The sequence below is a fragment of the Ornithodoros turicata genome, unplaced genomic scaffold, assembly GCF_037126465.1.
Source record: "Ornithodoros turicata isolate Travis unplaced genomic scaffold, ASM3712646v1 ctg00000864.1, whole genome shotgun sequence".
Lineage (NCBI taxonomy): Eukaryota > Metazoa > Arthropoda > Arachnida > Ixodida > Argasidae > Ornithodoros > Ornithodoros turicata.
In genome coordinates this window covers 472,951-488,206 of record NW_026999408.1, presented here as the reverse complement: position 1 = coordinate 488,206, position 15,256 = coordinate 472,951, and the positions used below count along the sequence as shown (strand labels likewise).

General features: G+C 47.2%; 1 protein-coding gene across 2 annotated transcripts; it reads left to right on the top strand.

Moving 5' to 3' along the window:
* Positions 1–3,576: 3,576 nt before the first annotated feature.
* LOC135375475 (sodium-dependent phosphate transport protein 2B-like) lies at positions 3,577–14,572 on the top strand. Of its 2 annotated transcripts, none has more exons than XM_064608172.1 (11): positions 3,577–3,665; positions 4,658–4,739; positions 4,812–5,170; positions 5,791–5,853; positions 8,445–8,705; positions 9,295–9,486; positions 10,326–10,441; positions 10,506–10,614; positions 12,018–12,495; positions 12,555–12,771; positions 14,246–14,572. In XM_064608172.1, exons 1-11 carry the CDS (start codon positions 3,659–3,661, stop codon positions 14,387–14,389), a joined length of 2,028 nt encoding a protein of 675 aa, XP_064464242.1. In that variant the 5' UTR covers positions 3,577–3,658; the 3' UTR covers positions 14,390–14,572. The 2 variants fall into 2 exon arrangements, with proteins under 2 accessions (XP_064464242.1, XP_064464241.1); XM_064608171.1 differs by having other exon boundaries at positions 4,809–5,170.
* Positions 14,573–15,256: the final 684 nt, after the last annotated feature.

Here is a 15,256-nt window from a genome sequence, read left to right as displayed (position 1 = left end):
AAGCGCCAAAGTGAATTACAATAAACGTGATCAGACGTGATCGTCACTCTGGCGGTGCATATCGCCATGCGTTGCTTCATGAAAGCGCCTGACTTTTATTAACATACTTCCTTAGAGCGTCTGCTGTCACCATGTCACGGCGGCATGTACGCACCATATACTTGCTAGCATACATCACATCGTAGTTTGTTAATAGAGATTACACAATCCATGTATGTCATGCAAGGTTTACTGCATCAGTTGCTGCTTGCAGAGGTGATGTTCATGTGACCCACACGTTGATGACTTTCTCGTGCTTACTATTTATACCACGTAAACGTTCAGAGATGTATCTGACATCGACACTACGGTACAGACGACAGTTACGTATCAGAGCAACCAGCTCGCATGGCGTAGTGGTTAGGGCGGCCGCTTTTCACGCAGAGACTGGGAGGTGACACGGGTTCGAATCCTGTCGCCGACTGTGCTGTCTGAGGTTTTCCCTGGGTTTTCCCGAAGGCCTTTCTAGACGAATGTCTGCGCAGTTCCCCCTGAAGTCGGCCCAGGACGCATACTAACCCCTCTGCTGCCCACTCCTTCCTGCTGTCCTCTCTCCACCTGTCCACGTCTGTACGCCGCTGATAGCCACAGTTGCTTCGCGGCGCTAACACGGAACTTAAAAAAGTATCACAGCTTTCCCCGCATGATGGGAACAACAGCTCAGCTACTGCAGACTCACCACTGATGTTTCGTTTTCTTTCTGCGACTTCGCTGATCGTTTCAGTTTATTTTCCTGGACGAATGTATCTAACCAGTGTTGAGATACTTTTTAGAATTCTTTTTTCCTTTTATAGTTTTTTTTACTGTCGTATTTCTTCTAACTACTTTTATAATCAGCTTAGTAAACAAGATTTCCAAGATGTTATCCAGCTTACGGAGTTTTTGGTAGTCAAATTTTATTCGCCACTACCAAGTAGTAGTAGCACAACCAGTCAGCAAAGTTTTGTAGTAATGTGTAGAATTATCTATTTTTAACAACTGAACAGGAAGGATACGTAGGGGGATCTGCTCTGTTCAGAGCGCTGGAATCCTTGCTCAGCAAGGAGCAAACAGCAAGGACGCAAAAGTAACGCAAAGACACTCCTGTGTCTGTGCCTTATACAGTGGTCGTGCTCAATATAAACCTCTTTCGTATGCCACTCACGAAGATAATAGCACAGAAAGACGGCACGTTTGCTACGTGACTGTTGAATATCGTGCAATGTGCCACTGATGTAGTTTTGGTTCCTTTGAGAGCAAGATACAATGGAAAAAAAAAACGAACAAAGCACAGAAAAAAATCTGGAAAACTAAAGAGACGTGTTCTTTCCATACCCAAAACATGGTGTTGGTGCTCCATTACTTTACTTTATTGCTTTGCATAGAAATCATCCTGATGATTTATGTGGCTTTGCCTTTATTTTTTTAATTTGCTTAATTACCGTACAGTTGCGAACATCTCAAGCCCAACAGGTCATGACAAGTGCGCTGTGATTTGCTCGCTCTATAAAACTGGAACTTGCTCTACCGATAAGAGAACGGTGCTTATCTTCACTGTATCTATGGTCTAGTTTCGCTTCGCACTATCACGCTTTCAAGTTCTCAGTTCACCTGTCTCCCCTATGAACCATCGGTATTTGAGTTTTGGTTGCGCCATTGGTCACTCCGTTAACATAATGATATTTAAAGCGTGTTTTTAGTCAGACACTTAATGGCGGGCGCAGGTATTCGCAGTAAACAGCAGCTAATGGTGCGGGTACATTAGGCTCGTTCCAAGAAATACCAAAAAAGATATATCCATACTGCAACCGGAGACATCCAGATTAATTCAACATATGCGGGGTTTGTTATACCAGATCACTGTTATTGATTTTAATTTCTCGGTGCACTTAATACATCTTAATGTGCCACACTTCAGCTACAGCATATTCCCGCATGCAAGCAGTGTAACAATAGTATAAGAGTTAGTACAAAAATGATGAACAACGGTATTATTGTACACTTACCTATTTCTAGAGGACAGCACGCCTGCGCTATGGGAGCAGCAGACCCAAGTTTAGGGGACTAACTTCTCTTATTTCATTATCACGGAGCCATACTCTCCCTCCTTCTGTACATGTTTCCCGGGTGCCATCGTGTAGCATTGCGGGCCCTACCAAGAAAAGTAAAAATAACATCGTTTAATGTGCGACATTATGAAGAATCGTACTTGGTCTACTTTAATCGCAATCCTATACTACGAAACCATCGAGCAGCATGAAGCCGTATCAGCCAGCAAGAAGCTCTCGATGAAGTAACTATACTACCTCACCGCCACTCGCTTTCCTTGGATACGTTCCAGGTGGTGCACAAAAACAGTAAATTCAAATTTAAGAACATAAAGAGAGAAATCACTCGTTTGCGCAGCTGCTCCGCATTTAGACGATAACAAAAGATAGATGCCCCCCACCAAAAAAACGCAAAATAAGTGCCAGGCAAGAAACGTGCTGAAGTCCCGTTGATCAGTCGTGGAAGAAGAGATTATGTGGAATGCACGGTGCAGGCCGTACCTGTGATGACGAACGCCTGCCTGACTCGCCGCTAGCCCTTTAAAGTAGCACAGAAGTCAGTTTTAACACCCTGTTTTCTTCCTATAAAACTGTTAAGTAGGCCAGTAAGATGCACCATGCGAAGTAATTCAGACCACAGAGTCATAATTATCGCAGAAATTGAATTTAAAATACGCCGCAAAAAGCGACCATGCGCAACGGTGGTGAAGAGCAGTATACCAGCCTGTGACAGGGGCGGATTTAAGGGTGTGTCACGGGGGTCTTAAGGAAATTTCGTGCTTTGTGGCGCAGCATCGTCCAGGAGATAGGGTTTTTACATAGGGAACACGACCGTATGGGGGCGGTCGCCCCCCCGCCCCCCTAAATGTGCCCCTGGCCTGTGATCTGCCTGGAAGCTCGGGCTGACGCTATAAGGGGAACGCTCGCTGATTGCCTTAGAGAAATGTTGTCTGCTACTCGGCTGTTCGGCGTTCTGAAAAAGCCTTTCTCCTGGCTGGGTATTGATTCGGCCGCTCCTTCTATCCCCAATTCTCCGGGACAACTGGCAAACTTGGTTTAAGGCTGCAAACGGACAAGGCGCTGACTCCCACTGACCGGCGAACCAGAACGAGTTCTCCTTATACCGTCATCGGTGACGTGGCATCATACCTCCTCATTCTCGTTATACCTGGAGTGGCGAGTTAAGGGTGAACTCGCGGAGCCATGTTTATGTGAGTTTTTTTCTGGGAAACGAACTGCACACATCAAAACCTGTCGCGCTATTCCGTATAATGACACACACACTTTCATCTGACGCCTTAATCTGTTTTTTTTTTTTTTTTTTTTTTGATGGCCCTCTGTACTCCTTTAAGCACTACCACACGCGGTGATGGTGGTGGTGACGGTGAAAAGGCTCGCCGTTGTCACACGCATACGCACTGCAACACCATCACCTGCCCTGGCCAATCGCCCCTTGTGGCTAGCGGCCACTGCCCTCCTGGCTGAAGAAGAAGAATGAGGAGGAGGAGGCCGTGCGTGCTGTGCGTGCTAGCGTTTCATTGTAGTGGTTCTCTCGTTCGATTGTGGTTTCCAGATACCACAGTGAAAGGAGAATGGCAGGTAAGTTTTCCAATCATTGTTTCATTTTCAAACTCTCTCGCATCGTACGGGCCCCACTGTGCTGCATTTCTCCATCAGTGGTACAATGATGTCGTAAAGGTACGGAACGCTATCGGCACCAGTACTACGCTAGTTATTAAGGTCAGTCAGTAAAGGGCGAAGCTATGGAGGGACGCTAAGTTTGTCAGATGTTTGTATTCTGACCACCGTCTAGGGTGGACCTCTTTTTGAAACGCTGCCGCTCCAGGAGTTCATAACCGCGCTTCGAGGAAACGTATAGACGATACCGCCAATCCATTTTATGGTTTCGTTTTAATTTTAATATGCCACTTAATGCCAGTCCATAAAGTAGTTTTCTAAAGCATTAGCCTCCGATCAAAACCATAGCAGAATATCAAAAACGTCACCCACGGGCATGAGAAACCAGGCTTCATCCGTACCTCGTTCGTATTTCGTTTCGTTTCGTTTGTTCGTGCGCTTTTCCTCTTTTTTTATACATAATCCATGGGCCATAATGTTTAGTGTGTTCCTCAGGTACATGAGCTACGCACGCGGCATTTTTACGTTGATAGGAGTTTTCTTCCCGTCATTTGTGACTAGCCTATGGGTCACGTTGCGGTGAAGACATAGAAGAGCACCAAAGTCTTGGGCTTCGCAAGTTTCCATCAGGTGTCACACAGTACGCCATTCCTGCGCAGATCATCTGTGCATGGCGGGGTGGAGGAAAGAGAATCCTCGTTTGTTTTTCGAAATCATTATGGTAAAAGTGTGTGGCCGTAGTGCACAAGAAATAACTGACGTCGACAATACCGCTGGGCATTGTGTAACTACCGAAAAGACGTTTGAGGTTCTTCATAAAGGATGTGGGAAATCTCCACAGAACAGAACGCCCAAGCTTTCCCTCTTGAGCAGAAAAGTATGAGCGATGATTAGGTTTAATGGCAGGGCAAGCGTTATCCAATGAACAAACAAATATATGCCTTGTCCCGCAGAAACGCAACGAAAAGATGAAGTTCACGAGCTTCAACCCGGAAGTTCAGAAGATGCTGGACAAGTTCAGCAAGAAGCTGCAAGGTAAGTAGTAAATGCTTCAGACCCAAATATGCGAGGATTACGTACAAAATCATATGCATGTGATTTAAGCAGGAAGGATGTGTCGGGCATTCGAGGACCACAAGGCTCTGAAGCTATAGGGTGCCCTCAAAGTGCAGAAAGCGCACCAGGTCCAGGAGCACAAGGATCGAAAGGAATCGTAATGGCTGAAGAGTCCCCAGGAACACCCAAGATAGCAGGTGGACTACGACCACAAGGTACCGAAGAACCACGAGAGGCTTCATGTGCCGAGAGGGCACAGAATGCACGAGGGTCACAAGAACTACAGGGCGCGGAGGAGCCACGACGGGACTCAAGTGCGCGTGGGGTGCCAGGAACAAAAGAGGCTGTGGGGTCACCGACGGGACTTGAGCTAGCACCGGCGCCGTCGGCTACTACTCTTAATTCTGATGGTAAGTAGAAGGTCGTTTGCTGCAGGGAACGGTTGTAGAGAGTTTCACGATGGAACTCGCCACGTCTTTTCTTTGCTATTTTAACTACTCTAAGCTCAGCACCCCAAAGCCATAACAAACCTAAATCCTTCCTATTACTGTTTAGAGCACGCATCCAGTCCCCGAAAGAAACCAGCAGTTCAAGTGGTAGCAAGCATCATTGATGCCACGAACGGTTACGCAATCTTAAAAAATGCTAAAACAACCAAACGAGGCACTCAACAAGGACAGCACATCATCCTGTGTTTTCTCTGTTGAAAGTCTGTTGAATCCTGCTGGTCAGCATGGTGTGCCGAGAGTATTTTGTGGCGCAACCCTTCGCAGTGATGTACATCATCAGTCATGAAGTGTGAAGCTAGCGCTGTCATGTCATACACATCCCCATATGACCTGGTGTAGCGTTTATGCCACACGCTCCTGGCACTAGAACAGCATCAAACGGTGTTCAAAATGCGGGGCTCTCCTGCGTGTGATCTTCCAAGATTCATAAGCTAAGCTACTCATCGTCATTCAGCACTGCCGTCCGATGTTCAGCAGCTGTGTATAACGATATCACTGATGTGTCTGTTTCTAATTTTTAGTCGTGCCCATAAAGACTTCGCCCCGCCCCGCCTTGGAGGATGTTCCATCTGTTACGGTGCCTGGTATGTCCTATATATTTTATTTTGGAAAGCGAAGCGAAGCGCATAATACAGTTACTTTACATTCGTCTCTAGCTGCCATCTGTTGCGCACGTTTTACCTGTCATGATATAACACCCCTGTCACACGGAGTAATTTGTCACTTTCAACAAGTGACACATTGCATTGTGAGTGCAGTGTCATTCGTGTGCTGTTACACGGCATCAGTGACACTTTGCAGTACGTGCACAAACGATTTATTGAGTTTGGGGAACTCACTTGACTTCGCTTCGCTCCACTTCTACGGACAGAGTGTGTAGCCTGGAAGGCAGGCTCTGAGAGGTACAGGCAAAAAGAGATAAAGCAAAAGCCCCTGGGAACCACAATATTTTTAAAGAGGTACTTTCAACATCGTGCTTATTTTATTTATTTAACTATTTTAATAAGTGTTTATTAGTGTTATTATTAAGTATGTTAGTGGTGTTTATTTTTATTTTATTAAGTATTTTATTTATTTGATTTAAGGAAAGAAAATGAAATTACTCTCGTTAACACTCTGTGAAAACTCCACAGGCTGGCGATATGGCTGCGGCCATGTTTGTTGTGGCACATATTTAAGGCCAATTGTTTAGTTGGTTTAACATCGGAAGAATTGCGGGAAGGTCCTTAACGAAAGAAAAACATTCGTATGACAGAATTGTGGCGCATGCCTAGAAATCTTGCCACCGTTCATTATGACCCCTCTGGCGGTCGCTCGAGTGAAAGCCGCCATTACTTGTCCACCACGTGACCCTCTCTAAAGTTTCGGTTTTGCAGTTTCGGTTAAAATGTGAGCACCATCGCGGAACCAACGTAACGGTAACGTGGTCCTGTCCCGGCCGCGGCTCTCGTTCAACCGAAAGCTGCTCTGTCGGGTAATAACATTGCATTCGTAAGTTTCGGTCCTCTGTGCATGGTTGAATGACCTTGAGTCATTCGTTTGCGATCCGAGAGTGAGATTCATTTGATTTCCTTCATTGCTGTACGAGATTGATTAATGGTATTCTTTACCGCTTGAGTAACAAACACAAACGTGGTCACCGCTGCCACGCGTGATGTTTCTGGTCCTGCATACTCGTCCTGGAGACCATGGCTGGTCTTGTAATAGAGTAAACCTCCGAACACACAGAAATAAAACTCCAACACAACGCTGATACCTGAACGGTAACCGCAGCTCGCGTCGTATGCTTTTTAAGATGGGAGCCGCCATGCTTTTGGGGTCACATGAGCGGTCACATGGTACAGAGGAGCATCGCAAAATGCAACGCGGAGGCTGGCACCACAGGGGTGACATGGATCAGAAACGGTTTGGCCGGCGGTCACGAGCGCCACCATCTTTTTTAAGACTAAACCACATGGAGCGACAACTAGCGCGATTTTCGCGTCGCGCGACGGATCTGTTGCCGAACGCTGTGCTTCCTTCGCGACGTCGAAAGTGACCGTCTCGGCCAGATTTCTGTCGTGGTCGCTTCGCGCCACACGGAAAGCAGAGCGCAGGGAACCAATCACGACATACCGTCAGTGGCGTCAGGAACGCGCTTCTTTCGAAAAGTTGTTGGCAAAAAGGTGTTGGCAAAAACGTCAATCTGTGCAATCATGGCGTTCTGCAGAGTAATGTCGGCCTCAAATAAGAACACGATTGTACAAAAATAAAAAAGATTCTAAAAAAACTGAAAGCGGCGACAAAGGCTATGACGCGTCAAACGAAGAAGAAACCGAAGTGGGGTACGCAATCATGATATGGTGAACTAGTCATGATGCCCATTACGGCACCGACAGACATGCTGCTTTCTTGTTCTGTCAGTATTGAATACGCCCCCCCCCCCCAATTCCTGTCGGCACAAGGCGTGCTTTTGTAATAAGGAATGTATGAGCCAACATGTCATCATATTTAGTTCTTTTGTACACGTTTATCAACGTCGTGTTAGCAGGCATACGGCTCGTGCGCCTGGGTACAGTGTACGCGACATCGCGTTGTCGCACCTTGTGGTTCGGGACGCGACAAGCTCTCGTCGCGCTTGTTGCGACGTCGCCGTGAGCGACGATCGCTCTCAAAAATCGTTGCATGTGGTTTAGACTTAAGGTCACGTGTGCGTTAACATTTGCTGTGAGGTGTGACCATGACATGTCCAGAATGCATTGCGTTCGTCCAGCGCACTTTCGTCTACGGAGCAATAAATTATCGGAGGGCACCAGTGCCGGCGTTTACGGGGGGGGGGGGCAAACTGCTCCCCCTCAGCCCGTCTAAAGGTGCGCATAATAGACCTTTCGGTGAGCAAAAATACCATGGGGGCGCAAATTTCCCACTTGTCCCCCTGGAGGCGCAAAGTAGACGCCGGTACCGGAGGGCACCCCTGTCACTGGCACGCCCGTCCCAACGGAAAAGAGGCGGAACGGTAGCTCCTGTGTTTCCTTCCTACATGTGTTCTTCCAAGCATGCATAGCGAAAGTGACATTCGGTTGCGGCGAGTGCACTCTACGAAAGTGACACTAAATTAGCCCGTGTGAATGGGGTATTGTACTGCACGGCTTGAAACTCTGCGCACGAGGCATCGAATGTTCTTCCACCGTTGCAGAGGTACGAGAACTGAGGTACGTCACTATCTTTACATCCGTGTTGATCCTGGTGGCCGCCATCTACGGTCTCCTGGTGGCCCTTGACCTGTTAAGCGCATCATTCAAGCTGATTGGAGGCCGCACGGCGGGACGTGCTCTGTCAGATTCCCAGCTCCTCAAGAACCCTATCGTGGGTCTCATGACCGGCGTCCTGGTGACTGTACTAATACAGAGCTCATCGTCTTCCACATCACTTACGGTCTCTATGGTTGGCTCTAACTGTGAGTGTCTGTGGCTCGTCCTTCCATTGGGAGGCTACTTTCATTTGGCCGTGGCAAGTTGTCCACGCACACCGTTATGAAAAGTGGTTAAAATTGGGCTGCTCGATATTTCATCTTTAAAAACGATAAAGCAAAACCCGAGTGTCTCTAAAAACCCCCGAGTCACCGTCACTCTGTGCTGTGTCTTGTGTCGTATTTTTGTTTGTTTCCCGGCACGGGGATTTCATCGTTTTTAAAGCACAGTTGTCAGTCAAACTATACAAGCGTAAGTTGCCCCTTTTCAAATGTCTAAACACCGCGCCGCGTGACATTGCAACATTGTATCATTGATGCTGGTTACCTCATCATGCCCACATTAGCTGTTGCGCTACAAGCTCGCTATCGTTACCACTAATCCAAGGTTACAAACGTATGACCGTAGCTATATGTGTGTCATACTGCGAACATTTAATGCACATTACTATCAATGAAGCTCTTCGATACACATAATCCATGACGTCGAGCTTCACACTAAGCGGGAGGGGTACAGCGCAAAACGGAAGATGAGCACCCAAGAAAAGCTTCACGCTCATCACAATTCTGTAAACAGTGCTCTCTGTGCGTCATGCCGTTCCTATCATCATGGGAGCCAATGTGGGCACGTCCGTAACCAACACCATGGTGTCTCTGATGCACGTGAAGAGGCGAGACGAGTTTTGCCGGGGCTTTGCCGCAGCTACAGTTCATGATATATTCAACTGGCTCACAGTCATCGTCATCCTGCCGTGCGAAGTGGCTTTCCGTAAGTATACAATGGAGGCAACAAGGTGAGGGCCCTCAAAATGGCACCATGACTGCGCGGTCTTCTAAGTAACAGACATCGCATGGGTGTTACGACTTGAGTGACTCATGGGATAGGAGACTGCCTGATAGCGGTCGCTGCAGAGAAAGCTTTATCGCCGCTCACTGGTGCTCGAAAGTGAAAGAGGTTTTGTTCCCTTGCACTTCAAGGCATCAAATATTCACGAAACGTCGCCGATACACGCGGTAGCTTGCTTGGACATATAGCGTCCGCTATTAGACCCAGTGCTGAAGATGTTAAGCATGCTCTCTCATGCCACTCCCATATATTTGCTTCGATTCAGCCGTATTCGTTGATTAGATAACACTTGGCTGCCTGGAGTGTACCTCGTGCATCCGCTTCCACAGACACAATAGCAGGACCGTTAACTGCCAGCACCAAATCTACAACGCTTTGTTTGGATAATGTGTGGGGCTGTTTCACCGCGATAGGCGACATTCTACCCGACTTCTCGCGTCATTTGTGAAAATATAATCAGGGCTTTACAGAAACTGCTACAGTGGCCAGAAGGGTGAGCTGTGCTTTTAAGGCATGGCGAGCTGGATCTGACCATGGACCAGATAATTTCTTCGTAAATGTAAAGGCCAGAGTCTTGCTGATTTACAGATAATGAGACTTCGCACTACAGGAAATGGAGGAGGATATGCCAAAGTTTTTCCAAATAACCACAGGGACGGCAGCTGTGAGAGAGCTCTGGTAGCAAACGATAACGCAACTGAGTAGTAAAACTGGTTGCACTTCCATGCGCTGTTTACCCCCTCCCCTGACGATTTGTGCAGATGTGTTAGAAGTCATCTCGGCCAAGTTCTTGCTGCTCATAGCGGACAAGGGTGGCGTGCAGAAGGCAGAATTTTTGTCAGTCCTCACCAAGCCGCTGGTCAAGCTGATCGTGCGGGTAAGTCATATACTTTCCTGAATTTGGGACAAACCTCGCCTTATCGTATTCATTCAATTTTCAGATTGACAAGAAGACACTTGAACTGATCGCTTTGGGAGATCCAGCAGCAAATAACAGAACCATCCTTTTGGAGTGCTGCAAGAAAAATGGAACAGAGTGCTTACAGAAATGTGAGTGTACATCGTCACATAATGTGATGTAGAAAGCACTAATGTGCGTTTTATGGGGTCGCTACAAGTTGTATATTCAAGGTGTCCAGGCTCATTAGACTTTTTTTTTTTTAAATAGAGAATAATAATTCGGTGCTTTACGTCGCGAGACAACTGTGGTCATGAGGGACGTCACGGTGGTCGAGTCTGTGGATTCCCTTTGCCCACCTGCCCAACAAACCATTAATATCCTAGGGACCTCCCTACAAGGTCTGGGTCCCTTCCTGTTCTGGGTGAGGGTTCTTTTAACGTGCGACGAAAAATCTCTACACACGGCACACCACATTTAACGTCCCTCGCGGGAGACTGCGTGTCTGAGCAACTTGTACCTTTCCACCAAGTTGCCACCGTCCTCGGCCGGGTTTGAACCCGCGATCTTCTACAAGAGATCAGCAGTCGCACGCGCTACCGACTGAGCCACTGAACCGACTCAGGCCTAAGGCCTCTTTCCGTTTACAAACAAAAGACGCCATTGTTGTGTGGGCAACCACACGAACGCGACTCCCGATTGCCGTATGTAATTGCAGATTGATTCAGGTGTTGTCGAATGGTAACTTCTGGCAAACTGTGTCCCATTATTCTCATTGTCCCGGACTCTCTGTTAATTTGTTTTGCCCACACCGGCCTTGTCACGTCACCCGCGGAAACTGGTGTATGATGACTGCATGACTGACGTCACCCGCTCGATCGTTGCTGCCTGCGTACTGCTGACGATGGCCCTATAAGGCCGACACAGCTGTCCAGTACTGGCATGGCGACGTTTCAGCACTTACAAACATACTCTACGTGCAGCCAAAGAGCTCCGGCTATTTTTTTTTCTCGCACGCTTCACTGGCTTTGCACTGGGCTTTCAGTGGTGAGTCACTCACCCTGACAGGAGGAATCACGGGTTACCTGACGGCACCCGCTCAAATGTTACCTGCCTCCGTACTACTCAACGGATGGCTCAACAAGGCCGAAACCGCTGTCCAGTACTGGCATGGCGACGAGTACGTCGCCAGTTAGAATTATTTATCACTTTAGGTGAAACACCCTGTATCGTGTCAACATAGCAGGTACTGTTCTAGTGTATCTCAGGAGCTGTGTTCGTTATTCACTCCTATTTTAGCAGCGAGTGTTAGGATGCACGACTACGATGCGCGACTGCTTACAGCACTCAGTTGTTTTTTGAAAATTTTGGTTAATGCTAGGTGGGACACCCTGTGTAAGCCATGACTGCTGTGGCCGGCGTTACGGGCTCGGCACCCTTCCCAACCCATGATAATGTCGTTTTACACAATTCTCGTTTGAGAGATGCGATTCCATGTGACTACGCCATCCTGGCTGACCGAGCGAATTTAACACGTGAAATGTTTCTGCCGCAGGCATGTCCTTGTTCAATCTGCTTGCCCTGGGCGACACTACAACTGGAATCCTGTGCTTTCTGCTCTCTGTGACGAGCATCCTCCTCGCCTTCTACTTCATAGTCAAGGTGCTGACGAAATTGACGCGCTCCCCATTGGTACGCGTCCTCACTCAGTTCATCAACAAGGACTTCGCGTTTCCCATGTCTATGCTGGTGGGCTACCTGAGCATCGCTCTCGGCTGTGGCATCACTTTCATCTTCCAGAGCAGTTCGGCCTTCACATCCGCACTGCTACCATTCGCTGCCCTGGGCTTGCTGGACATAACGAGGGTGTATCCGCTCACGCTGGGCTCGAACGTCGGCACGACGGCAACGGGTTTGATAGCCGCAATGGCAGGGTCGCCAGTCCACCGGCAGGATGCTATTCAGATAGCACTGTGCCACACTTTCTTCAACGTCATCGGCATCCTCATATTCTACCCTCTGCCATGTCTCAGGTACCGAGCGTTAGTGTGGTTTCGCGGGTGTCTGATGTTCATGCACATCATACATGCAGGGTTCCAATCTTCCTGGCGAGGCGCATGGGGAGCACGAGTGGACGTTACCGGTGGTTCGTGCTCCTCTACTTGTTGCTCATGTTCCTCGTGTTCCCTATCACGGTACTCCTCATTTCTTTGCTCGGAGACGTCGTCCTGGTACTCACAATGGTCACTGCCATCTCGCTATTTTGCCTGGTTCTACTCATCAATGTACTCCAGGACAAATATCCGTGGGTCAGTTTTGAGTTGCTGCCCGTCGTAATTAGAGCACAAGCGGGCATATTTGTAGAGTGGATAGGTAAAGAATAGTTCCAACTGAGGTGGTACGGCCTGTCTTGGAAGATCCAACTTCGAAAATCGTTCGAAACAGTATTCCCTTACGAGATTTCTTTACGTCGCTGTAGCAGGCAGCTGTAGGAAAGTACATCTCAGTTTTCAGTATGGCTTACATAGGCGGTTTCAGGACATTGAACTCAACTTTGGAGATCGTACCTTAAAAGATAAAAGGGTAACCCCCTTCATGTCACAAACGCAATAAGTTCCTTCGAGGTAATTTACTTTCAGCGCAGGGCGTGCAGTTTTCCTTTATTCGTTTATTTTTTCTTAATGCATGTCAGGCGCACCAGCAAAACAACCTTTCGAAAACGCGAAAAATCTTCATAACCTGTCTCGTGTATTCTTGTTCCATAATACCTGCGGAGGTCTTAACCTAGGATAGGGTAAGTCACGTTTTAGCCCCGCCCCGGATTTGTTGTAATTGGCTGCAATAGCCAGCCTCATCACTGAGTCGCGGCCGCAGTCACCGAAACTCATCGAAAGTATTACGTACAAACTCCTCAGGTACGTTATAGTGTGTATGTCGAAGGGAGTCTGGCCATTAGGAGGAGTCTGGCAATGACAAAATTTTCTCCAACATGGAGGATGGTGCTTGGAACGGCGAAGCGGAGATTTCGTGACAAAAAATTCAGAGTACTTTAATTTCATACTATGAGTATATATCCTCATGTACGCATGCGCAAAATCAGCTTCAACTTTCGCTCCGCCATCATTATTCACACGAAAATGGGATGTTTCATCGCTAACGTTAGGCTTAGTTGGTACCGTGATACCAAGAAAATAGTAAGAAGGACGACCCTTATACGTAGGATTTTGCATTTGCGTTTTATGTATACATACATCTTTGCTCATTTTTGATTCCATCTACTTGCATTACGTAATTTAAAACTTCATAGTGGCAGTCGTCTGCTACGAAGAAGCGGTTGCACCGCTCTCCTGGCCAATCACTTCTGCCAGCAACCATTTCTGCAATCCTGAGCCTTCCCAACATGCCTCTTCCATGCAGATGGCGTTGATAAAAGTGGGCGTAAAATCCCTTGTTTTGGTCTACCACCGGTGGTATCTGTTTCAATGCGAATCAATCGAATTTCTCCAAAATGGTGGCACCCAATAAATAAGGGTGAGGTTAAGTACTGGACGGATGTAATAATAGACAGCTCTATTTCGACCTGTGATTGGCTCGATACCTTAAAAAGTGGGTGGAGCCTCAGGTACAGGCAGGTCCCATTAATGGCCAGACACCTGGCGGCGCCGCAGTGTAATTTTTCCAGCTCTAATTCACGTTTGGAACACTGATAATGTGCAGTCAATTTAACAAATTATTGAGTAACGTTGAGTGAAGCATATGCGTTATGTCTTTCTGGCTCTCCAGGTGCTTCCATCAGTACTGCGCACGTGGGATTTCCTTCCACTATGGATGCGATCCCTCCGTCCAATGGACAAATTCTTCACCGCCCACTTGGAGAACGTCAAGTGCCTGCAGATGTTTCTCAACGAATGCTCCTACATAACTTGAGTCCTATAGCTGCAACCCGAAGTATCATCAATAGAATCAATTGAATCGTATCACCGTGTATTCGTCAGTGATACCAGCACCAGTTGTCCATATTCCACTAATCATTAGAACACTGATTTCAAGGAAAATGCCTATTTTGTTCCTGTAGTCCTAAGAATATACTGTGCCTTTGTTCGTGTGTAGTCCTAATAGTGTATTTTCAGTTCAGGGGCACGACTTGGGTGTTGGGGAACATAGGAACATTGATTTTATATTGCGCCTATAAGTGCTTATTTCGGTGTTAGTGTCTATTTTGTTGCAAATGCCTAAAACGCGCTCTTCATTTTTATTGTTTCTTTCAATATTGCGTAAAATTGCATTTTAGCAGGCTAAGATTACATAAAACTCCATTTTACGCGACTAACGGACCTGAGCATTTCCGTCCTCGTGCCTGATTGACAAAAATTTTCCCTATAGGAAAACTTGTGCTTCTTCGTATATATCATAACTGAGAATCATATCCATCCGTTCGCCAGATTGTTTAACATAGTGCGTCCACGCGCCTACACCTGAAAAAGTGCACACTGTGCAAAGTGTATGCATTTGAGAGGAGCATTTGCATTTGAGTGGAGCATTTGCATTTGAGTGGAACGCCCGGAGTTTGGTGATGTCTGGATGGTGTGAGCAGCGCATGCAAACGGCACCAGCTTAGCTGACACCACGTTGAAAAGAATTAGCGGGCGACTAGTGCTAAATAGTGCTAGTGCGCTATTTATTTCAAGATAGCTCCATAGGTCCCTTGAGGGATATTACATGGGGGGGGGGGGGGGTAAAACAAAGGGTTACAGCATCGCGAGTATATAACTTTTAGTACAGAAAAATAGAAAG